Source organism: Colobus angolensis, unplaced genomic scaffold, assembly GCF_000951035.1.
Source record: "Colobus angolensis palliatus isolate OR3802 unplaced genomic scaffold, Cang.pa_1.0 Scaffold301, whole genome shotgun sequence".
Taxonomy (NCBI): domain Eukaryota; kingdom Metazoa; phylum Chordata; class Mammalia; order Primates; family Cercopithecidae; genus Colobus; species Colobus angolensis.
This window is the reverse complement of record NW_012116278.1, coordinates 2,827,038-2,851,851: the sequence shown is the minus strand read 5'-3', so window position 1 is coordinate 2,851,851 and position 24,814 is coordinate 2,827,038. Positions and strand designations below refer to the sequence as shown.

General features: G+C 41.1%; 1 protein-coding gene across 3 annotated transcripts in view; it reads right to left on the bottom strand.

Annotated features, from left to right (window-relative positions):
* TNC (tenascin C) overlaps window positions 1–24,814 on the bottom strand; it is a 98,027-nt gene that overhangs the window by 14,397 nt on the left and 58,816 nt on the right. For 2 of the 3 annotated variants that reach the window (XM_011950074.1, XM_011950075.1), the window contains 8 exons: window positions 22,277–22,549; window positions 13,750–14,022; window positions 11,907–12,179; window positions 7,803–7,925; window positions 6,661–6,804; window positions 3,960–4,079; window positions 1,498–1,641; window positions 616–746 (listed from right to left, as the gene is read on the bottom strand). In XM_011950074.1, coding sequence (XP_011805464.1) covers window positions 616–746; window positions 1,498–1,641; window positions 3,960–4,079; window positions 6,661–6,804; window positions 7,803–7,925; window positions 11,907–12,179; window positions 13,750–14,022; window positions 22,277–22,549 — 1,481 coding nt within the window. The remainder of the gene's footprint in view (window positions 1–615; window positions 747–1,497; window positions 1,642–3,959; window positions 4,080–6,660; window positions 6,805–7,802; window positions 7,926–11,906; window positions 12,180–13,749; window positions 14,023–22,276; window positions 22,550–24,814) is intronic. The other variant, XM_011950076.1, reaches the window with a different exon arrangement.

Genomic DNA, 24,814 nt, shown 5'->3' with positions numbered 1-24,814 from the left:
TGTGGAGAATAAGCAAAAGGTATTGGAAATATAAAGTGAGACAACCAAAATAAAAAATTCAATAACAAGTTTGGAGGGCAAAGTTTAGGACATCTCCTTCGCTTGTCTGAAGATCTAAAGTTATTTCAAATTAAAAGGTAAAAGAAAGAAAATTCTTGGGTAGAGAATATAAATAATATAAACACTGGATAAAAACAGTATTAATAGTTGATATAATAAGAACATGGTGAAACATATTACAATACATAATATAAAGATACCATCTGCGAGATAATACATATGGCAAACATGCAGAAGAAACTTTTGGCCTTTGTTCAACAAAATATTAAAGGATCAAGATTCCAGCTCCTAAAATGTCCTTGAGTCTTATAAGCAGTGGTTCTTGATCTTGGCTGGCTATCAGAACTGGAGTCTGGTTAAAATGAAAGAGGCTGGAGAGTATGATTCAGAAGGTCTGGCATGCCATCCAGTCTCTACTGATTTTTGTTGTTTTTTTTTTTTTCAGCTCCCCAGATGCACTGGGGTAGAAAAACAGTATCAGGTAATTCTTCTGTACTTTAAAGATCATGCAAATGCTTCAACTAGCATTGAGGAGTTGTTGTATACTTAAAATACCTTGACTGTGCCATCCACCGATTCATAGACCAGCAGGTAACCGGTGACTGATGCCCGGGGGGGTCGCCAGGTAAGGAGGGCAGTTTCTGACTGAACCTCAGTAGCAGTCAAGTCTCTTGGAGAATCGAGGTCTGGAGAAGATAGGACAATTAATATCGGATAAGGTCAGCAAATGTAGGGCAGAAATTCGGGCTAGGTATCAAGAAGACCGGGTTCAAGTCCTTTCCCTACCACTGAACTATGTGACCTTTGGCAAGAACCTCCTCTTTGTATAAATAAAGTGGTTGAGCCAGATGACCTCCAAAGACAAATTCTCTATGGTTTATCTCATCCTAAGGGCTGGATGTTTCTAACTGGCCTTGGTTGGATTTAGAGAGAAATATACATCATTATCAAGCCCCTTGTTTCTAAATAAGAGGACAGATGAATGCTAATATCAATACCCCGACAGACAGGATGGTTCCTCTGTTTCCCTGTTTGCTATAGTTTGTAAAAAGCTCTCAATGTATAGAAACCTAACAAACATCTAGGAAAAACTGCCTAAAAAATCTGCCTCTTCAAAAATATTTTCCTGCCTGGAACATGGATCATTAAATACTAGGTTTAGGGCCAGTGGGAACTGTTTTTCCACTTACAAAGCCCTCCTCTTAAAATCTTTTCCTTGCCCGTGGGGAGACCAGGGTCATTTCAGTTCAAAAGGAAATGGTGTGTTTCTTCAGGCCTTGACTGAGTGGGCACTGGTGAATTTAAGTGATGCTGATGTAATCACATTGCAAGGCCCTGACTTAAGAAAGAAGAACTGGCTAGCAGTTCCCGTTTAAGACACAGGCTGTGGGTGGGCATCTCAGAAGGGAGAGCTTCCAGCTCTCAGAGTCTTTGTACCTGTTGTGAACTTGGCAGTGACGGTTGAGCTCTTCTGGGGCCCTTTCTCTGCAAAGATTCTCAGTGTGTATTCCGTGGCAGGCTCGAGGTCGGTCAGAGCATACTCCACTGTGTTCCCGGACACCGTGCGTGTAATTTCTGGCACTAAACATGAAATACACATACTGAGGCAGTCACCTCTCACTGTCTGAGCCATGAGTGGGCTTGGCAAGCCACATACACACCTCCTTCGAACATCAAAACTTTCAGTGACCCTGCGGAAAAGCGGGTCTGATTTCTGAAATGACTCACGCTCTCTTTCTCTCTCTTGAGCACTCACCTCATGTGTAAAGGATTTATCATATGGAGACTTAAATTTTCCAGGCCCCAAATCAGAAGGAAGGGGAACTGGGGGTCAGGAGATTTTTTTCCCACATGGTACTGGCTGGAATCACTTTGCCACTGAGACCAAGGTAGAGGACAGTCGGAGGGGACATCCCCAAGCCTTGTACTGCCCAAGCTTAATTTGTCCTGGTACATGCTCTCCTCTCTTTGTCACTTTTTCACATGCCCTTTTATAATTTACTAAATGTTATCAAGCCATTAGATTGAGGGGCCACAAAAATTGGACAGCAGGCCGGGCACGATGGTTCACGCCTGTAATCCCAGCACTTTGGGAGGCCGAGGCAGGCAGATCATGAGGTCAGGAGATCGAGACCATCCTGGCTAACATGGTGAAACCCCGTCTCTACTATAAACACAAAAAATTAGCTGGGCGTGTTGGCGGGTGCCTGTAGTCCCAGCTACTCGGGAGGCTGAGGCAGGAGAATGGCATGAACCCAGGAGGTGGAGGTTGCAGTGAGCCGAGATCACGCCACTGAGCTACAGCCTAGGTGACACAGCGCGACTCCATCTCGAAAAAAAAAAAAAAAATTGGACAGCGGTAGCTGCAACAGAGCCTGACCACTATGTCTCAGGCCTGCTGGGTCATGTCCAATGGTGGAAAGCAATACCGATCACTGTGCCCAGGGGCATGTGTTTATTTCCTATTCGCAGGTGACCAACCATCCTGGTTTGCTAGGGACTGAGGGGTTTCCTAGGTGTGGAACTTCCGGTGCTAAAACTGAGACAGTACCGGGCAAGTGGGGACAAGTTGGTCACCTTACTTCATCATTTGTGAGCACCCCCCCTCTTCTGAACCAAGCCCCTTGTTTGCCCTGAATCCGCAATCTCCATGGTTCCCATGAACTATACCTGATTCATTTTAGGTGCAACATCATCTTTCCTGACTCAGAAAGTTTGCTCACAGGGACTATTTAAGAATTAAAGAATAAAAAGAATAAACCCAGCATCCCTCCTCCCTGTCAGTTACCCACCCCCACCCGTGCTCTGTCCTCAAAAAGACCTCTCTTAGTTGGTTATCAGAACTGAATTAAAATTTTCAGAGTTCCAGGCACAGATGCTGGTGGCTGCTCATATTGTCACTGAGAGCAAAACAATACCAAACCATAAAATATGAAACTTACCTATGCCTGGAAATTAAAATTACACAATTCTTTCTAGAGTAGACCATTACAAAATGATAGAGGGGTTCATTGAAAAGGACTCTCTCTTTCTCCTGTCTCTTGCTTATATTTGATTTTACTTTCTGGCGGCTGTAGTTTGCTGGTGCTCAAAACAAGTGTTTAATCTGCCAACTGGGTAAATTAGCACTGGTGGTTGCCAAACAAGAAAACATTTCTGATTTTTTTTTTTTTTTTTGAGACAGAGCCTCCCTCTGTCGCCCAGGCTGGAGTGCAGTGGTGCGATCTCAGCTCACTGCAGCCTCCGCCTCCCAGGTTCAAGCAGCTCTCTTGCCTCAGCCTGCCGAGTAGCTGCGACTACAGGCATGCACCACCACACCCAGCTAATTTTTTTATTTTTAGAAGAGACGGGGTTTCACCATGGTGGCCAGGCTCGTCTCAAACTCCTGGCCTCAAGTGATCCACCTGCCTCGGCCTCCCAAAGTGCTGAATTACAGATGTAAGCCACTGTACCTGACCTAAAATTTCGGGCTGTTAAATCGAATCTGCTAAAACTAGCTTCTTTTGTGATCTCTGAAAAGTTGAGACTCCTCAGTATGGCCTGAAGTGGTCTGGTTAAGATTTTAGATTCTGGTTTTCTTCTTTGTAAAAGATGACAGCTGCTTCCTAAATGGGGTGTCTCACACTGGTGGGCAGAGAGACTAACAGGAGAGGAGGAATGGGCCAGGAAAACATGTAGAGGCTGGAGATGTATTTTTATTTTTATTTTAAATGGCCTACCAGACTCCCTTGAGGTTTCAGTTGGGAGCCACAAGAACATTCATTACTGGACTTTTCAACCTACCCATGCATTTTTATCATCCTGTACCAAATGTGGCAGGGAGAAGAGTGAACGGGAAGAGTTTATAGCAGGAGAGACAATCCTCCTTAGAGTGAGGAGAGACTTGGACAAAACCTTACCTTTCTCCCCTGTGTAGGAGATGACATAACTGTCCACAGCGGCAATGGCCGGCTGCCACCTGGCCAAGGCTTCCGAGTCAGTGATATTGGCTGTCACCAGGCCAGATGGGCCATCCAGAGCTGCAAAGAAAGATGGTGGACAGGAGGGAAGTCATTGGGTGGGACATCAGACCCCAGCTCAGCTGTCCACACTGCTTATGGAGTCCTGATGTTAGGACAGTGTCAGCTGCATGGAATGGTTCAGAGACCTGAGCCTGCAGCCAGGCTGACCTGGCTTTGAGTAATGACTCCCTCCCTTGCTGGTTCAGTTACTTTGGGCCTCTATGTCCTCATGTGTAAAATAGGGATAGTAATTCTGGCTGGCTTCATCCTCTGTGTTATTTTGATTTTTCCATTATATTATTGGTGGAAAAAAGCTATGTAAACTGAACAGGGCTGAACACATGACAAGAATTGTTATAGTTTATATTACTTTCCTCAGGGAAAGAACTTACACAAACAGAGGGGACTTGCATAGTTAAGACTGCCTGTGCCTTTTTCTTCCCTTCCTTTCCCTTCCTTCTTCCCTTCCCTCCCTTCCTTCCTTCCTTTTTTTTTTTTTTTAAACACAGTCTCACTCTGTCTCCCAGGCTGGAGTGCAGTGGTGTGATCTCCGCTTACTGCAACCTCTGCCTCCCAGGTTCAAGCAGTTCTCCTGCATCAGCCTACCAAGTAGCTGAGATTACAGGTGTGCGCTACCAAGCCGAGCTAACTTTTGTATTTTCAGGAGAGATGGGGTTTCACCATGTTGGCTAGGCTGGTCTTGAACACCTGACCTCAGGTGATCCACCTGCCTTGGACTCCCAAAGTGCTGAGATGGTGTGAGCCACCATGCCTGGCCCCGAGCCTTTTCTGAGCTTTGAGTGGTATTTCTCATTAGATGGCTTGCAGAGAACATAAAGCCAGGCTCTGGAGGTCAGTGGTCCCAGGTTCTACCATGGCTTCTCTGCCTGGTGCCTCTGTGCCTTGGGAAAATTCATTTCCATTCTCCAAACTTCACTTTCTTTAGTTGCCAAAGGGTGACTGTTTAGTTAATAAAGACTAGCTAAGCAATGTGTGGTGTGTAAAATGTACCAGGGAAAGCTCTTAATAATTGAGTTGTTATTAAGATCTCTATTAAAGGTATTTGAAGTCTTAAGTATGGTTTTCAAATGACTTGTGCTGAGAAGGGATGGATATTCAAAGGGTATTTATCCCTGGTCTCTTTTAACTGACCTCTCCTACTACCACCCAACATCACTTTCTCAGAAGCCAACCTGAATCTGACCATTTCCTCTTGCTTTTGCACTTACTACTGAATTATGCCCATGCCAGCAGCCCTGGCGGGGGTGGAGGGAAGCTATCCTCAGCTCATTTCACAGAGAGGCACCTGAGCCTCGAGGGATGAAATGACTGGCCTGAGAGCCAGGATGTGGCAGGGCAATTGGGGAGCCCACATTGTCCACTCTGAGTTCCTTCCTGCTTCACTGTGCATGGATAGACTCTCTTTTAACTGGTGATGACAATGGGGCATTGGGAGGAACTACATCCAGCTTTTGCCATCTGTTGCCGTGGAGAATCCATTGATGAAAGATTTCTTTGGGGAAATAAGGGTCTGTGAGGCAGGGTGAACGGGACTCTGGGTTCAGATGGGATGTTTTAATTGTGTGTTGTCAACTCTTTTAGGCTATGAGGATATTTTTAAAATTTCCTATGAGGCCCATTCTTTGTATCCCTTAATGAGTTGGACTGGATAATTGCTCATATATCAAAGGATAAATTGTTTAGAGACATGGCTGTCTGAAGAGAAATTTTCCACTTCATTCTCCTTCAATGCAATTCATTATTTTCCCCTCTTTACAGTGTACTGTACAAATCAGGTTATCCTAGGAAAGGAACTCTTTATTCTAGAAGGATAGAGAGTTTAGAGTCAGACCGACCTATGTTCAAATTTGGTTCCAGCATTTACTAATTATGTAGGCTTGGCCAAGGTATTTCATTTCCCCAAGTCTCAGTTGTCTCCTCTGTAAAATGGGGATGATAATAGCTGTAGGGATTAAATGTGAAGGGTTTAGTAACAGTGCCTGGAATGCAGGAGCCACCAAATAGACAGGAGCTACTTTGTGGCTGTCACCATCATGTGCTCATGTGAAGCACCTGCTTTGAAGCACCCTCACAAGGGTTCCAGGCAATAGGAGGGGAGGGGAAGGAGGTGGTGGGCTAATGTGAACAATTGCATTTACAGATGCTTTACAAATACAGCTTCATGTGATCCTTACCATACCCTGTGAGGGAAGCAGAATTGTGTCTGTTTTATAGAGAAGGAAAGTGGACCCTAGTAAAATGGACTGATAGCTCATGTAGTTGGTAGAATTTGGATTTTAATTCAGGTAAGTATGACGCCCAAACTTGGACTTTTTCTTTCACAACAGTCCAGGAAATGGAGGCCCAACAAGGTTAAGGTTACCCAGCTCACCAGAGGCTGGGATGAGCCAGAAGAGAGGTCTCTGGCATTCCAAATCCAGTTCACTTTCCACTAGGATCTCATAAATAAAACCCCCCTTTTTTTCCAGCTGCTGAGTCATGAGCTACAAGATTGAAGGTGAAAAATGACATAGGATGCACAAGTGACCTCTGAAAAACAGTAACACACACACACATACACACAACCCCACCAACTCACCTGTGGTGAACGACCCTGAGACAGGTTCACTTTCCTCAAAGCCCTTCATGGCAATGATGTTGACAAGGTACTCTACCCCAGGTATGAGTTTCACCAGCCTGGTCTGAGTCTTGGTTCCATCCACAGTTACCATGGAGGGTGTACCTGGAACACAGTAAAAGCAAGATGAGGAATAATGAACCTCATGCTTTTTCCATTGCTGCAGATGCCAAAAACAAAGCCAGGAGGGGGAAAAAAAACATGAAGTCACAACATACTATAAATGGCAAGTTTCCATTCACTAGAGAGCTGGCACGTTGTGCAAATTTTATTTTATTATTTTTCCCCACAAAGAATATGGGAAGCTTACTATGTAACATTTATCAGACCTATTTCACCCATTATCTTGGCTTAGGATTATACAGACTCCCTTACTAGAGGAAATTCTACTTAAGAAAAGAAAGTTGATCATAGTCAAGTTTGTGCTGTAGTTTTTATTAATAAACACAGAAATTGTATTTCTTAGAATTTGGGGGCTAGTGAAGAGCTTGCACATCAGCTGGTCAGACTTTCCATAGAGACGGAACTGCATTCCTGTGAAGAGGTTATTAACCATCCTGTCTTTACATACTTCCAGCAACAGGTAGCTTACTACCTACCAGAGTGTCTTTAGGTAGATTTGACTGGGCCTCCTCCCTGTGGTCTCTATTATAGCTCATGTGCTTTGAATTAGAACTCACAAATTTTCTAAGGCACAACTTGCCATCATTTACTGAGACAGACAGATTTGGTACCCAAAGGCAAAACTTCACATACATCCAAGACTAGCTTTTCAGATGAGTGTGCTCAGGGAGAGAAATGTCAATACATTTAGAGTCTTTTGTCATTGTGTGCAAACAATACTAGAGATCTATTTCTCATGGAATTTTATAATTTCAAGACTAAAAAAGGTCTTGTTCAAATGACCCTTCAAAAGATAGTTTCTTCTAAGAATCTCATAGCACTTTATAAATGAGGTCTCTTCTCTCCAGATGGTCTCACAAATAAAGAATTCATTTTCTTTGATCATGATATTGGGGTGATGAAAATTATCAGGGTCTCTTTCATGGATCCATCCAAACCCACAACAGTCCTCCTCTCTGTCCCCTTTCTGAGTCTCCTACCTCCTGTAATGGGCACATAGGTAATCCGGAAGCTCTCCACCTGGGCAGTGGGTGCCCTCCAGCTGACAGTAGCTGAATTTTCAGTGATGTCAGAGAAAATGACTTCCTTTGGAGAGCCCATGGCTGTGAAGAAGAAAACAAAAGAGAAGCCCAGAAACAGTTAACTATCTTGTTCATCAATGGTTCTTCTTGAATTCCTTATTTAGGAAAACTCAGTGTTTAGAATTCATGTCTGAGCCATGCCTTTAGGATGGAGAATGTGGTGATCTGTGGTTAAGTTGTGACTTGCTAGGACTAATTGTTGCTTCATTTCAGGTATAGGGCCCAGGGTTGTAGAAGAGTCATTTGGTCTAATTCAAGGGGAGTGATAGCACCATAGCTGACTTCCAAGGAATTGAGGGAGAATGGTTTCCCAGACTGGAATACGTCCCCCTTTCATTTTTGATTTTTAACATTTTCTTAAATCTTTGCTTTCTAGTTCCTTTATTAAATAATACTAAGACTTGACAACTGTACAGTTCTTTGAAATTTATAAGGCTTAATCCTCGCGTAGAAACCCCTGAGAAGATGTGATTGTAGCCATTTTACAGAGGACCAAACCAAAGTTTCCATGAACATTCTTGTGATGCGATCTTTCTGGGTCCCAGGAGTAGGCAGCAGAGCCAAGCACAGCCTGGAATCCTGGAAATAATGTTCACACAAACACTGACCCAGACAAACCCATTCCTAGAACTGGAAGGAGGTCCAAAGCCAGGAGAACAACCTCAGACCCATCACCAAAGCAAACACCCAGTGGACACTGGGTCTACCTGTGAGGAAAGCCATGCCCAGGGGAAGTTTCTGCCTCCCCAAATACTTCCCCTCAAAACCCAGTTTCCTTTGGCTTTTCTCTGTGTATTTTTTGGCTTCGATTTTTGCCCTCTTCAGCTGACCATGCCTACCCAGAGAATTCAGGAAACAATTTTCAGACTCTGGGGAGCTCACTTCCTCATCTTTTCCCCTCTCCAACCCACAGGGATTATTACATGCTGAAACCCACAGAAATTCAGAAAGGGTTTTTTTTTCTTCCCCTTTCTGTATTTTTCTCTCATCCAAGACCTCTCCTCCTACAGCTTTCTTCTGTGGCCTGGTAGCCACCCCCAGACTCTGTGGCTGCCTGGGTTTTTGCCCTGTCCATGGAAAGTTTCAAAAACCACATGGGTCTCTGGAGCCTGAAAGATCTTAATTGTTCAAATACCACTGAGAGGCTGCGTGACCTGGGGCAAGTCCCTTCACTTCTGTGAACCTCAGTTGCTGCATCTGTCCAGAGGGAAAAGTGGTACCCACCCACAGGGATGTTTTGAGGATTAGCGGAGATAACAAATGTGAAACCCCCAGCACAGCATCTGGCAGGCAGTGAGAATTCAGTAAATATGATTGCCCTCTCTTTATTTTCTTTCCCATGTCCCTCTTTCCTCCATGGGCCATAATAGACTTTAGAGTGTCCCCTAGGAAAGATCGAGATGAGGCTACTGAGAAAAAACAAAAAACCAGTGAGGTGTATAAACTCAGGCACTGAGGACCTCCCTCTGACAACCTGGCATACTCACACTTTTGCTCCGACTGAAAACCTCCTTGGTGTAGGTACATTTTAGTAAGTGTATCTTATGGCCAAATACATTAATAGCTAACATGGTTACTGTGGTAAAGAAATTCTGCTAAATACTTGATATTCATGATCTTACTTAAATCTCGTGGCTGACCTTTGAGTTAAATTCTATTTTCCAGATGAGGGAATTGAGGTAGAGCCATGATTAAACTCCAAGGACACTGCCCCACGGTTGTTGGCTTAACCAACAAGTACCACTGTCTTTCACTGCCCTTTCTACTGCCCTGGGCACCCAGGGCTGGCAGCTTGTGCTGTGGAGAGGTACCTTGTGAGTGACAGAAGAGCTACAGCAGGGCCTTCTCAGGAGGAAGAGGGATAGGACATTACAGAGAAGAGTTTACAATGGTATGAGGGAGGAAGAAAGGAGAGGAGAAAGGATAAAAATAAAAGGGGGGAAATTTATAAACTTGATGAGGTGAAGATAGAAATTAGGCATCTTCTGTGCTCAAGAGCCCCCTTTCCTGTCTTCTCCTGGTCCTGGAGCACAGGCATGTAGAGAGAGAGAGAAACACACACACACACACACACACACAATTGCACACACGCGTGGGTGCCTGTCTTTGGCTGTAAACTACAAGGCTCTAGAGAAGAAAATCAAAGAGAGGGCTTTCCAAAAGAGCAGGGTCTGCCTTGCCTTTTTTGTTGTTGTTCTTAAAAAAATTTTAATTCATGATTATTCATTCTCTTTTTTGCTTTAGAACTGGAGGGCTTCTAGAAAAAAAAGATCAGCAAAACAAATCAATGATCAGAAGTAAACTTTGAAGAGCACTGTTTACAAACCAAGATCAAAATCAAGGCTCTGTCTCTGATCTGGAGTCATTTTATGGGCAGCCACAGGGAGGAGGATACTGAGACCTGCATCCCAGGATAGAGTGTCCCTGTTAATAAGAAACAGGATTTTTCCCTCTTACTAGGTTGCTGCCTGGATTCTAGCATTTTCTCCAAGTCTATAAATACTGATTATTATTTTTACATGGGTAGTTTGTTGCCACTTGTTAGGTCCTGAAAACCTGACAATATAGAATATCTATCTTTAGACAAAAAGGAGAGGTTTTGGCAAATGTCATGCCTATACCTGGCAGAGATGGCAAGCAGCTATATGCATTGGTTTCCTCTCATCCAGACTGCCCATTTTTAATAGTATTAGAATAAACTGGTCATTGGGTTTTACTCCAAATCTAGCTCTATGACCATAGAAAAATAATCTCATCATTCTGGTCCTCAGAGTCTTTATGCACAAACAGAAGAGGTTGAGCTACATCATCTCTCAGGTCCCTTTTATCTCTCCTGGTGATTTTGTGGTTCTGTTTCCTGGTTCCCTTTGAAGCAGCTGTCTCCAGAAATGCTATGTCTCCGCATCTCCCTCAATTTCATGAAAGAATTTACTCTACTTTTTGGAGGTCTTTCCTTTTCTCTTTAAAAAGTCATGTTCATCTTCGTATTATTATTATAAAGAGTCATATTATTACTACTGTTATTATTACTATTATTTGAGACAGGGTCTTGCTCTGTCATCCAGGTGGGAGTGCAGTGGCATGAACACGGCTCACTAGAGCCTTGATCTCCTGGGCTCAAGAGATCTTCTTGCCTCAGTCTCCAAAGTAGCTGGTATGAGGCACCACACCTGGCTAATTTTTTGATTTTTTTTTTGTATGGGCAGGATCTTACTATGTTGCCTAGGCTGGTCTCAAATTTTTGCACTCAAGTGATCCTCCTCCTGTTTCAGCCTCCTAAAATGCTGGAATTACAAGTGTGAGCCATCACACTGGGCCTAAGAGTCATATTATTAACCATCTTTTTTTTTTTTTTTCTGGAAAAAGGTGATTAAACTCCAAGGACACTCTAGGTGCCTTTCAGAGTTGTTATGAGTATCAAAGTTAGAGAGCTTCATAAACAGTAGCATGTTAATCTTGCCAGCTCTCTCCTTTATCCTTGCTGATCACTGTACTGATTATTCACATGTAGCATTTTATAAATGTTAATCTTTTTAAGTAGAGGTGCTGCTTCTCCATTATCTCCCTGCTTGGTGTAGCTCAAACGTTTGGCCAAAGAACAAGGAGGTGTACCTCTGGATAAAATATGATGAGATAATAGAGAGAAGGAAGAATCTTTGAAACATAAAAAAAAAGACGATAATTGTAACGATGATGATGCATTAATGACAATGTGAATAGCTCTCATTTGCTGAGCCCTTACTATGTGCCAGGCCCTCCACTATGGGCTTTACATAAATTATCTCATTTAATCCTCACAACCCTATTAAGTAAATGGTATCATACTTTTTTTTGCATAAGGACTTAGCCAAATTGTCCAAGGTAACACAGTTTATAATTGAAAGAGCCAGGATCAGAGCGCCAGCCTGCCTGCATCCAAAGCTCCTGTGATTACTGAGCCCTGTGAGAAGAAGACCCCTGAGTCATGATTTTTCTCTGTTCTCTCTTGTTTATTTACAGTACCTGTTGTTGCTATAGCACTGACTGGCTGGGATCGCCTTCCTTTGCTTATTCCATACAGTTCAATTTCGTATTCAGTAGCCTCTCTGAGACCTGTTATGTCCCTGGTACGTTCGGGGGCAAGTAGGGTTATTTCCAGTGGCTCAGACTGCTTTTTGGTATCTCTGATTTTGAGAACAAAATTGTCGAAGACCCCTTCATCAGCTGTCCAGGACAGACGGAAACCGTCTGGGGTGGCATCTGAAACCAGAAGGTTGTCAACTTCTGGTTCGGCTTCTAGAGGGAGAGAAAATGGTGGGAGAAGGAGGAAAGACAACATCATTTACCAGTCCTACAATCTTCTCTCCAGTGGGGGTATCAATATGTAGTGATGCCCCAGCTTTCAGAGATAGAAGTGTCCTGAGATACCAAAAATAAAATCATTCAACATTAACAAGTCCAGTAGAGTCAGGAGAGGGGAAAGATGGAGTAGATACATTCAATACAAATAAAGTATGTTTGCATATGTGAGTTTTGTCCAAAAGCAATTCTGTAAATCCACATCTGGACTCAGTATCTGCCCCTCCCACATATTATTAAATAAGTTCAAAGCCAGTAACTTGTTTACATTTGCTCTCTGTCTTCCAGTGGCTGAGTGCCCATCCCCTGCAAGACCTTTTTCTTTTCTTTTTGAAAAGACAAATAAACCAGCATTAATGATCTGTAGAGCTGCTCATGATGATACTGCTGATTACATTACCCTTGAGGCTGCCCAAAATGGCTTTTAAAATGTTATGGTCTTTTTGCTTTGTTCTTAGTGCTGTTTCATTAAAGAAGGCACCTACCCTTGACTTTTTTTTTTTTTTTTTGGCATTCTTTCTTGTTGTTTTATTAACTATTAGATAAATGTTCAGATGGTAGAACTGAGGTTGGAAACTTTTGTGCTACATACTGTGGACCCAGGGTTTCATCTTGTATTGCCTTAATTAGACAAAACTCAATGTCAGTGTAGAGCTGAGTTTCCCAAAGTGTGCTCAGAGCGAACTATTCTTGTTTGATCCTCTTCCTTAAAAAGTATCCTTTGTCAAATAAGTTTGGAAAATACTGCCTGGATAAGTACTTCTTGGAGATAATGCATGTTAGGGTGTTCTGAAAAGCCTTGCAGCTAAAGATCCTCTTTAGCTTTGTTTAACTCAATCTTTCCAAACTTATTTGAACGTGGAATTTCCTCACCGAGTAGGACCTTTGAACATTCTATGGAGCTAGTAATCTCTAGAAAGACTTCGGGAAACACAGATGTTTGACTGTTTCAGTTGTTAATTTCTGTAGGAATCATTAGTCTTGAGAAAATTATGGATTTAGTCTGTGTTGCAGAGTCTCTCTGATATTAGTGATTACCAATAAAATAAGTTCACATTTGGTTTTCCAATGGCGAGCCCACCGGGTAAGTTTGTTAAGATCGTGGTTGAGACTTTGAGATGGCAAAGGTTTTAAATACATTTTGGAAATATACTCATTGGTATATTTCTTTTGAGAAGGCTGAAATGTAGCTGGGGACAAGCCAGGTTGATCACAAGGGAAGATGATATGAGGTAAGCACACAAGAGCTATGGACAAGACAAGGTCTAAAGGATTTTGAATACAAAGCAGAAATATTTCGACCTTCTCATTTCTAGGGTGGGAGTGGGGCATGTTCATTAGGTACATATGACAAGAGGGAGAATGGGGAGAAGGTGAAACAGTAGACCACATTTATGGATTAAGTAGGCAATGTGAACAAAGATGTTAAAGTCATGGTGATCTGGCAGACAGATTACACAGAAGGGGACCAGGAAGAGGAACGAATGGCTCACTTGATTTGAAATACCTGTAACAATCTCAGCCCTCAAGGGCTTGGTTTGGTGCCCTTGGGTGAAGCCAGAGACCATAACCTCATAGCCAATGCCAGTTATGAGGCCTCTAAGCTCCAGTTTCCTCTGGGTTCCTGAAAGTGTAAATTCCTGGGGGTCCAGCAGCTTCCCAGAATCCACCACCGTTACTAGAAAGCTGTCAAAGGCATTCTCCGATGCCATCCAGGAAACTGTGAACCCGTAGGGATTAATGTCGGAAATGGTTAGGTTTTCCAGAAGGGGCAGGGCCTCTGAAAGAAGGGAGGAGTGAAAATAACTCAGGTTAGCAGCACTGACTCTGTCAGGATAGCACACGTTTCCAAGAACATCAATAGATACCCAAGTCCATCATTCAATTTGTGTTATATGCTCAGCAATTAAAATTCAGCAAGAACTTATTGCGTGCCAGATAGGGTTATCTTGCGCAATTCTCTTAATAGCTTATGAGGTAGGTATTATTCTCATTTTACATGTGAGCAAACTGAGTTTCAAAGAAGTTGATTGACTTGGCTAAAGTTATACGCTTGTAAGAAGAGATAGAGCAAAGTTTTTAGTCGGGTCTGACTCCAAAAGACATGTAGTTCTCTATGCAAATAGGATGCATTGTGTTGAGTTTGGATCCTTTTGTCTACTTCCCACTGCTTTCAGTTTTTTTTTTTTCCAAGTATAATTTTATTTCTGATATACTTCTTGTGTTTCTATCCCACTTCTAGTGCACATTTTGAATCAAATTAATGAAGTCAATTAGTGACATATCCTCACAAGCTGAAATAAAGGGAGGAGGTAAGTTTTTTTTATGTGTCAAAATGAATAGCTCATGGTTATAACCCACGAAGAAATTGTAAGATTTGTTAAATCTTTTGCTGTTTATTTTCCTGGATAAAGTTAGAAAACAAGAATACATCTGGGTCTTAGTAAGTTCTGCCATCATCTTTCCTTCATTCATTCTTTCACCAAACATGTATGTCCCAGGCATTCTGATTTCTCAGGTGCTAAATGGCCTATTCACACATTGGGATATCCAAAAGGAGTGAGTTTATGTTGGCTGAGTTTCCATTGATACTTTCCAACTGGCAAAGCTTCACATCATTATCCTAGTTAATCTTCAAAATGATACAGTAGGGTAGATATTGTTACCTGCCTTCCAACCTCTATCACATCTTAAAAAACCAGAGAGGTTAATGACTTAACCTAGGTCATACATCTACTAGGTGCCTAAGCTGAGATCCAACCAGGTCTTCTGACTCCAAGTTCTGTGTTCTTTCCATACCCAAAGTCAACCCCAATCAGTGATGGCAATCCTAAGGGAAAAGGAGGAATAGTGGAGAAGGTCCAGCATCTCTTTTCTAGGTGTTTTTTTTTTTTTTTTTTCCCAATAGTACTGGTAAATGCATTTTTTTTTTTTTTAAATCAGAAGGAAAAAAGGAGACAGGAATTTCAAATTAGCTGCATCTAGTTTAGAGACTTCTTTTCCATTGCAGCTAAATGGAAACTTCCAAAGCTCTTGCATTAATTCACTAATGCCTAGGGTCTAATCCATGAGACATAAAGAAAAATGTTTTAAAAAGAAGGGTTTGGTGACTGAATGAATAAGGGAATTAATACCTTCATCTCGTAAATAGAGATTTAAATTTTGTCGTGGCTTGGACTTCCTGTACTTATTTTGAAACACTTGGTGTTTATTCTGAGGCACTTTTTCCATGTAAATATTTCCCAAGAATCATAATTCTATCAAAAGTGAAGATGAAATATCTTATACTGAGAAAACAGTCTTGGTCTGAGAAACAAGGGTCTCAAATTCTGTTCCCAGATTTTGTTTAGATAAGTGGCGTCTTCCTTTGATAGCTGGCCTCTTTGCACCTCCACACCAACAAAGCAGTGAATTCCAATGAAAGTGAGGGCATTCAGGATAATTAGTCAATCGAGGGCTTGTTATTTAAGAGTCCCTCATGTTTTGTTTTTTTCTTTTTTAATATGCTTCTTTTAAAACACAATCTTTTCACATCATGGATTAGCTGAAGCAATGCTGTAACGGGATCTAGGATTCCCAAGACTGGCTCTCTCAGCTTCCCTTTCTTCTGTTATGTGGGAGGTCCTGCAAGCAGCTACAAGCAATGGCCTGATGGAATCTGTGGCCATTTCTCCTCTCCTGAGCAGTGAGAATCTCATCTCATACCTCCTTGTCTCAGTCGCTTAAGAAATTACCATGTTCTGCATTTTAAGACTTATCTGAATGATTTAATTCACATTAGGTAACTGGACAGGAAAAAATAATCACTTTTTAATCTTACATTAAAACGCATCCAATGTTCTCTTAAAAAGGAGAGGGAGTTCATGATTGCATAGGTCTATTGTTCTATCTAGGCTTATTGGTTATTTTTAAGAAAGTCACTTTCCTAATTATGTTAGGAGACAGCAGAAATAACCTAGCATCTATAAAATTCCTACTGGATGCTAGGCAGTTAAATTTCATCAACTCTATTTAACCTCTGAGACAAGGCTCCCAGAAATACCGGTGGTATCCTCTCTCCATGCATAAGGAAATTAGGGTTCAAACAAGTTAAGAACTTGCTAAAGTTATGTAGCTAAAAAACTGTGGGAGAGGTTTAGAAACCATGCAAGCTTGATCTCAAAATCCTCACTCTTCCAGGACACCATGCTGCCTATAATTAAATATTTAATTGTAGTAATTAACATGTCTTAGTTATGACAATTTAGACCCTGGGAGAGACCTGGTTTAATGTGAAAATCAGACGGCAAAGTCCATCTTCTGAAAATTATCACTAATGAAAAGGAAGAGACTTCTAAATATTTTCTGAGGCTTTTTGGGCTAGAGATTTAGTAAACTGACACCATGTGCAGCCTTTGTCATCGAAGTTTGTGCTGCCACCATTTGGCAGCATTTGCCAAATTGAACACTGGCAAATGTTCAAGAAGTCAAGTTGAATGAATGGGTAGGGCTTAATTAAACTTGAAATTTATCTGTCATCTGAAGTTGAACCTTCATCAATCTATTGTATTGTCAATTTTAAGAATAATTGTTCTCTAAAGAAAAAGATGATTGTACTTTTGGGGCACATATATGAACTGCCTTACCTAGCATAATTTATGAACAGAATTTCAATCTTAGGCCTTTACTAACTTAGGAGTCAGCTTTTAGGCAGAAGCTCTAAACTGTGGATAAAACAGCCAATAAAACTGGGCACAAAAAACCCTAAAAGCTTTATACAACTCTTGAGAACGTTGTCTCCACTTCCTAAGAGCAGCTGTGAAAGTCCTCTCCTTTATAATAGTGTCTGCTTTCTCTTTACTTACAAGTTTACATATATTATCTTGGCTTTCATGAGTAATGTAACCTGTGTTTGTCAATGGATGAAAGGACAAAGAAAATGTGGCATATAGATAGACAGATCACATTTATATATAAATATATACATTCCGTGTGTGTGTGTGTGTGTGTATGTACGTGTGTGTGTGTGTATATAATGAAATACTTTATAGCCTTAAGAAAAGAGGAAAATTCTTTCATTTTCAACAACATGGATGAACCTGGAGGGCACTATACAGAGTGAAATAATCCAGGCACAGAAAGACAAATACTGCATGATCTCATATGTGTAATCTAAGAAAACTGAACATATAGAAGCACAGAGAAGAATGGTGGTTACCAGTGACTGGGGTTGGGGAGATGAAGAAAGGGGAGATGTTGGTCAAGTAGTGCAAAGTTCAGTTAGACAGAAGGAATAAGTTTTAGTGATCTACTGCACAGCATGGTGACTGGCCATAGTTAATAATAACACATTGAACACTTCAAAATTCCTAAAAGAGTAGATTTTAAATGTTCTCACAGCACAATAAATAAATAAATAAGTAGGTGAGGTGATTGATATGTTAATTAGGTTGATTTAATCAATCCACAATGTATATGTATATCAAAACAACACGCTATTCTTCATAAATATATGCAATTACTATTTGTCAATTAAAAATAAAAGAGTGTACATTTGGAGTGAAGATTGTATTTTTGTTGAATTTTCCTTTAAGATGACTTATCTCCTTTTCTCTCTGTGTTAGACAAGTGAGAACCTCTGATTGAGTACCTGTAACGACAAAGGCAGTGAGGGGTCTGGTGGGATCCCCAGCCCAGGTGGTCCCTGCCACACTGACGTCATAGCCAGTGTTCTCCACCAAGCCTGTGACATGAGCTTGCTTTGCATCTCCTGAGACTGTGAATTGCTGGGACTCATGCAGTGAGTGAGCGTCACTCACATTGATAACAACCTTTGCAAAAAGCCCAGCTTGAGTGGTCCATGACATATTGAAGCTGTTTGGAGTAATATTGCTAAGGATTAGCATGCCCAACTGTGGCTCTGGTTCTAAAGAAGGAACACGGGCAGAGAGAAAGAGAGAGATATTATTAGAGGAAGCAGTGGACTTTTCCAGAATGTAGCCATAGAATATGAAAGCATCAATATCTCCAAATACATGCAGAAGAGACAGTATGTTAGGCTGTGTCTACACCTACATTGAATATGATGATAGAAAATACATTGCTTTCTCTGCAGGCATAGATTTGTGTTCTTTTCTTATTTTTATTTTTATTTTATTTTTTAGATCTGTGTTCTTCTAAAGCATAGACACCACCATTTGCTAGTCATGTGTGAAGAACAGTAGACAAGCCATTAGGGTGGTAGATTGGAATAATGTGAAGGGTATTAAGGCTACATTTTCTAAAGTTTGTAATGGGGACACAAGCCCTGTAAGATGTTCCAAGAAAAGACAGCTTTATGATTAAGTATGAATGGTAAGCACTGAATATTATGTCTTACCATAGAGATTCACAAGGTGAGTTTGCATTTTGAAGGCTCTGACAGGCTGGTTCTGTCAATAAACTTACTTAATTTTGCTTAGCCCATAATTTCGTAAACTTATTGATCAATGCATACCCTAACTGAGGAATATTCTTTGAACATCTCAAGGAGCTAATGTTCCATTGAACATGTTTTAGAAAATGCTTCTTTGGAGTTTCCTTATTTAGTATTCGTTTTTAGTATCTGTTGGTTGCACAAATTAAAGGCTAATACACATACAAGATAAATTTTTACAGTACTTAATATGCACTGTAGGAAAATCTATATTTCACCATTTAATACTGTAAAGGTGAAGATGGCTTCCATTAAAAATTTCTGGTGAATGCAAAGATGAAAGAAAAACTTGAAGTTAGGCATTGAATTTTCTGTTTAGGGAACTCACTTATTGGATAATTTGGACAGATAGATGGTTTCCCTGAGGTTAAATATCTCTTTTCTGTTAAAGTCTAGACATTCATTTTTGAGAGCAACTCATTTAATATTAAGGGGCCTATATGGCTAGATGTTCATGGGGCTGGCTTCCTAAATGTTCATTTATCAAATAAAACTAATTTTAAAGTAAGTATGGCCCAGATTGTATTTTAGAGAGAGGCAACAATACAGGAGGATTCAGATATTAAGATCAGGATTTAGGGTTGGGAAAAGGCACAATATTTCTTCCAAGGACTTGCGAGTTATTTTGCTTCAACTCCAAAATTTAGAGGAAAGAAGGGGTTCATTTGGGTAAACTTTAACTGCACAATTGTACAGCATAACTCGATGTCATAAAATCTCTAAGAACAAAAAGGATTTGGTTCAGAAACAGAATATAGCCATTAGCATTGACATGGGATTTCCTCCTTATCAATTGGTTTCAGAAGGTAACAATGCAATCATTTTCAGCTATAGTCTTGACAAATTCCCTCAACCACACAAAAGATTAACATCTTCCAAGTGGAACTCTGTTATTTCCCTATATTTTGCTGTAGAATAAATCTCCCAAATTAAGAATGCATGCTGGAATTCTTCTCATGCTACCAGACAGACTGTCAATACCAACAGATTCACCATGCAGAATAAGACTATGGTTCTTGAGGTCAGCTTTACCTCAGCTGTCTCTCAACGGGTGCAACCAAGCTGAGAAATGAGATGCAAGAAAAAACAGAGAAAGATAGTGGTAATTAGGGTATGGTCAGTGTTCCATGCAAAACGAGGAGCATTTTTCTCCCACCACATTTAACTTTCTGAAATGATTCATTGACATGCTAGCTGCTTCCAGGAAAAAGAAACATTTTCAAAATTTAATGCTCTGAATATTCACCACATGCACCAATATTTGGACAAGATGATGGCTTGAAAGAAGAGCCTGAGACTTTGTGACAGCTATCAGTGGGTGACAAAACATGCTTGACAAAGTACATGTCAAAAAAGAGTAGTCTTCAGACAAAAATCTTGAGAACAAGATAAGACCACTGGGTCCTCTCATGCAGTTCTTGGGTTGTGATTCAGAGTCTATTCTCAGCATGCTCAAGGCACCCTTATTTTTTAAAATTCTGCTAGAGAGAAAGAGAGTGTAGATCTCTCTGACCAAGGCACCGGAAATGGCATGCACATACCTCTTTGAACATGACATAGGCAAACTTTGATTAGAAAGACCACAAGCGGATGATAATGGGTGGGACTGTCAAGATCAGATGGAAGGATGGTTTAGAAATTCAACCAAAGCAAGTCAGGTTAACTTTATACAAACAAACAGAACAACTCCAGATGTGAATGGATATTTAGGAAAAAGAGGTTTGACACTGAAATTCTTTAATTTGGGATGAGAGTTATTTTAAAGCCTTAAACCTTTGATTTGGATGGCTGTATCAAATTTGAGAAGGATTGGGAGCAACTAGGAGGATGAAAAGTGGGTAGCGGGTGATTTTTGGAATGCTATTCAGAGGAAATTCAATGAAGAGTGAAGAAGCCATAATAGGAAATACCTGTGGTTGCTTGGACCATCAGGGTCTGAGCACGCTGCCCGCCAATCAGCCCATGAAGGTGGGCAGTGTAATTAGAAGAAGCTTTCAGGTTGGTGATGACAGAGCTGCGAGACACCCCAGGCACAGAGAGCACTATGGTCTCCTGGGGGTGATTGGAATTACTAACTTCTATAAGAAAGCTATCAAAGGCAGACTCCTGAGCTTCCCACGAGATGGACACACTGCCCCAGGTCATGTTTGAGACAGTGAGGTGGCTAAGAAGTGGTTCAGCTACTAAAGCAAGGAAAAAAAAAAAGAAAATGTGTCAATTTAAAACACCATTATAAAGTCAAAATCAAAACACGTAAGACTAAATCCATAAAGTTTTAGACTTTACCTTTGTTAATGCTAAAATAATTTGTCCCTTGTTGAAAATCAGTTTGAGCCATGAGAAACAAACATATATATTTGTCTAATTTTCTCCTCTAAGATTTTTTATACTTGAACCTGGCTGAGATAGGAACTGGATAATGTTGACTCTCTGCCTTATCTGTGGACCACCCTGATGACAATTTGTAGCCTCATGTAGAATGAGGACAGACCCTCTCTCAACCATAGGTGAGACCTAAATGACAGGCAGTATTGATGCTGCAATGTCAATCCTTTTCTTGGATTTCCCAGACTATGAGTCTCCTTTTTGTAAACTATAAGGAAAAATTATCCTGTGTTTGTTCTGTAGATATCGTTTCTTCTTTTTTTTTCTAGTTTGTGATTTCTTCATTTCTCCTATGTTTGTTCTGTAGATATTGTTTCTTTTTTTCTAGTTTGTGATTTCTTCATTTACCTCCCAAGAAAGAGCACTGTCTAAATTGTGCTAAGAATGCTATTTTGAATGTATGGGGTTCCCCTTTCTAAATTCACATAGGGTTCTCTTTTACTGCATGGCAAAGAGCATCTGACTTAGTGCACATCTCACAGACACCACAAATTTAAAGTGAGAGCAGTTCATTCTTTTGTTTTTTAAACTAAGTCCCTTGTTTGAACATAACTATTCTACTTTTATTTTTGCCATTTATCATTGACTATTCTGAGGGCAAGACATCATGGTCTGGTCTTCTAGAGGTGGTGTTGGAACTGGGGTGATCTGAATGGCATGGCTGCCTCCTGCACTCATCTGATAAGCAATCTTTGCTGTTTTTCTTTACTTTCCCAATTGAAAAAAAAATACTGAGCACCACCAACATGATTATTAAATCACTGGGATATTTGGGTATTGTGAGGTCCAAGAGACTAGGAAGACAAAGACACTAAGATAATACGAAAGAAAATTTATAAGACCTCTTTGACTGAGGTAGACATCTTTCAAAGTCAAGAACAGCTCTTATTATATAGCTTTTTAGTTATCAGAGGTTAGAATTCTTTTCCCTAGATTTCATATGGCAAACTAGACTGAACTACATTTTATGCTGTAAACGTCCTGGTCAGCAATAAATCAGGCACATGGCTTTATGGCAATCCATTATCTGGGCTGCTGTTGGGAAAGAGTTATGTTAAACAGCACTTCAGCCTAGCACCATGGAAGAGTTAGTTCTCCGTGGTTTGTACATCAATGGGCGAGGAGAAGGAGAGGCTTCACCCTGCAAAGAAGACTGTGGAAAGACTGTGTTAGAAATGGGAGAATGCACATATACCTGTTGTGGCTGTGGCACTGATGGTTTTGGTCCGGATGCTGGGAGCAAGTCCAGAGAGGTAGACAATAAAATCAGTACTAGGGGGTAGCCCTGAGATATGGGCAGTTCGTTCAGCACCAGAGATATTATATTCCACAATCTCCAGCAACCTATTGGAATCAATAATTTCAATGGTAAAGGTCTCGAAGATCCCATCGGTAGCTGTCCAGGAGAGATTGAAGCTCTCGGGAGTTATGTCAGAAACATTTAAGTTTCCAATTTCAGGTTCTTTGGCTGAAAAAGGAAGGGGTGGGGGAGAAGAAACAAATAAATTTGAGTTAATTATGTGGCTGTGTTTTAAGATTGAGGTTGTTAATGGAACCATTGCTGGGTAGAGAGATCTGATAGTTCATGGCTATGATGGAAGGAAGCAATGTTACCAATTAGTGCCAAAGAGAGAGAAAAAGCAGTTTTGTTAAAAGAAAAATTAGAGAAAGGAAGGTATGGCAATTAGATTTCTCTACATGCAGTTGCCACATATCATCAAGCCCTGGCCAAGAAGATGTGCTGAATGATCTTATCAGGAACTGTTGCATCTTAGCCACATATGCCTCTGGGAGCCCTACCTCAGGGTTACTGGCCACTGGTCAAAAGATATGAGTCCTGACAGCTTCCAGTCTCTTGAATTGCATTAAGGAAACCAAGATTACTTGGATGCCTCCCACAGACATTCTTTGCTTTGAAGGAGCTCCCATCTATTCAAATGAGGGCTAAATAATTCTGATGCCATTGCCCTCCCAAGGTGGTAACTTTAGGCTTCTGATTTTGTGACTTAATGGGAATTACCAATTTCTCAGTGTAATTCTTGGTATTTTTTTCATACTTTAGACAAGGACCAGCCAGCCATTCTCATATTCTGTTAAAATAGCTTGTCCTCTCTTAACTGCTGCTATGCAGGCCAAAAAGGCTTTTTTTGCCAAAAAGGCAACGCTATTGCATTGCGAACCAAGAGGGCTAAGCCAAGGCAAGGCAGTTTAGGCCATCCCTTTCAGCAAAGAAATAACATTTTGTTTGAAGATGGTCCTGCCAGTGCTTTCCCCAACCATAAGAATAAAACATGCAGAGGGCAGGTAGGAGCAGGGTTTGAAAAGCTAGTACTGTCTCTTTAGCAAGAAAGAAGGCTCCTGGTCTCTGAGATCCTTCTAATAGATTTGTTGAGATACAGATCAGATGGGATGATGGACCTTCCTGCCCATAGGCCAATTCATCAGTGGCAAGAATGTTGCTATTGTTAAGAAGAAAAACACACACACATAAAAATGCCAAGGACACCCAAGCCACAAGATCTGCAGAAAAGATCAGAAGTGGTGGGTGATTATTTTGCCTTCTGGGAAGGGATGGTTTATGGGTCTCAGAAAAAGGAGGCCCGGGTGCCTTCAGAGTAGCCTCAGCTGCAAATTCTAGGCATTTCAGGGTCACTGTCCTGGCAGTGGTTGCCTGTGCTTTATATTTCTTTATCTCAGTGAAAATTAGTGAAATGACTGAGGTTAAAATGCAGAGCTATGCTCTTGCTAGATTCAACTGGGATGTACAGGTATGCATTAAAGTTTAGTTGCAATAATTATTTTAAAAGGGGGGCAGTCGTATGCAAAATGAAGCAATAGTCTCTACTGCGCTTCAGACCCATGGAGGCACATAATAAAGATGAGCAATGGAAAACTGTGTTGGGGGAAGACTGCTGACTTTAGCAGGCTCCCGGGAAACACTGAAGCCTTGTAATAGGGGTAGAGTGACGAGTAAACTATAATGCACCCTCCTGGGTCTGGGGCTGGGAGTTTGCCATCCAAAGGCCAACACTTCAGAGAGAAACTCTTGATTAAAACAGCAAAAAGGGTATCAGTTCTTTGACATTCATAGCCCAGGACATTCCTTGTTCCAAAAGCTGCTGTGTGTACTTGTGCTAATGAATGGCTTTCTCTTTGGTACAGTCTCCAGTCATAATTGTGTAATTTCTTTTTTTTTCCCTTCTGGTCTAGCTATTTGCTAATTTGATGCTCTAACAATGACTCAGTATCTGAGAGAATTGCCTGGAGGAGGGTAATTCAGTTCTCTTATTATACTGGCTACGTTTTAAAGAAACATTTCTTAAATGCAAGAACCACAGTACTCATATCCTTGAGGGATTTAGAGATAGAAAAGCACCGTTTCCAACTAGTAAAAGACTCTCTAAAGTAAATAATCTGTGTTCCACCAGAACTCATATATAGGGAGGGAGGCTCTTAGTTACATCCAAGCACTGGATAAATGAATTAAAACCATCAGGCTGATTTCTGAAACAAAAATTCATCATTCAAAAAAGATGTAGACTCAGTCAGGTAAAGTAAGAAAGGCTGAGGGGCTGGAGATCAGAAAGGGCAACACCTGTATCATTCGCCATCCACATGGCAAAGGCATGAGGACAAAGGCGCAGCCCACAGGGAAGTCTCTGAGCATGCATAGCCGGCCACTGAAGGGCACATGGAAAGGATTCAGTTATGGTGAGATGCTGACTCCGCGCAT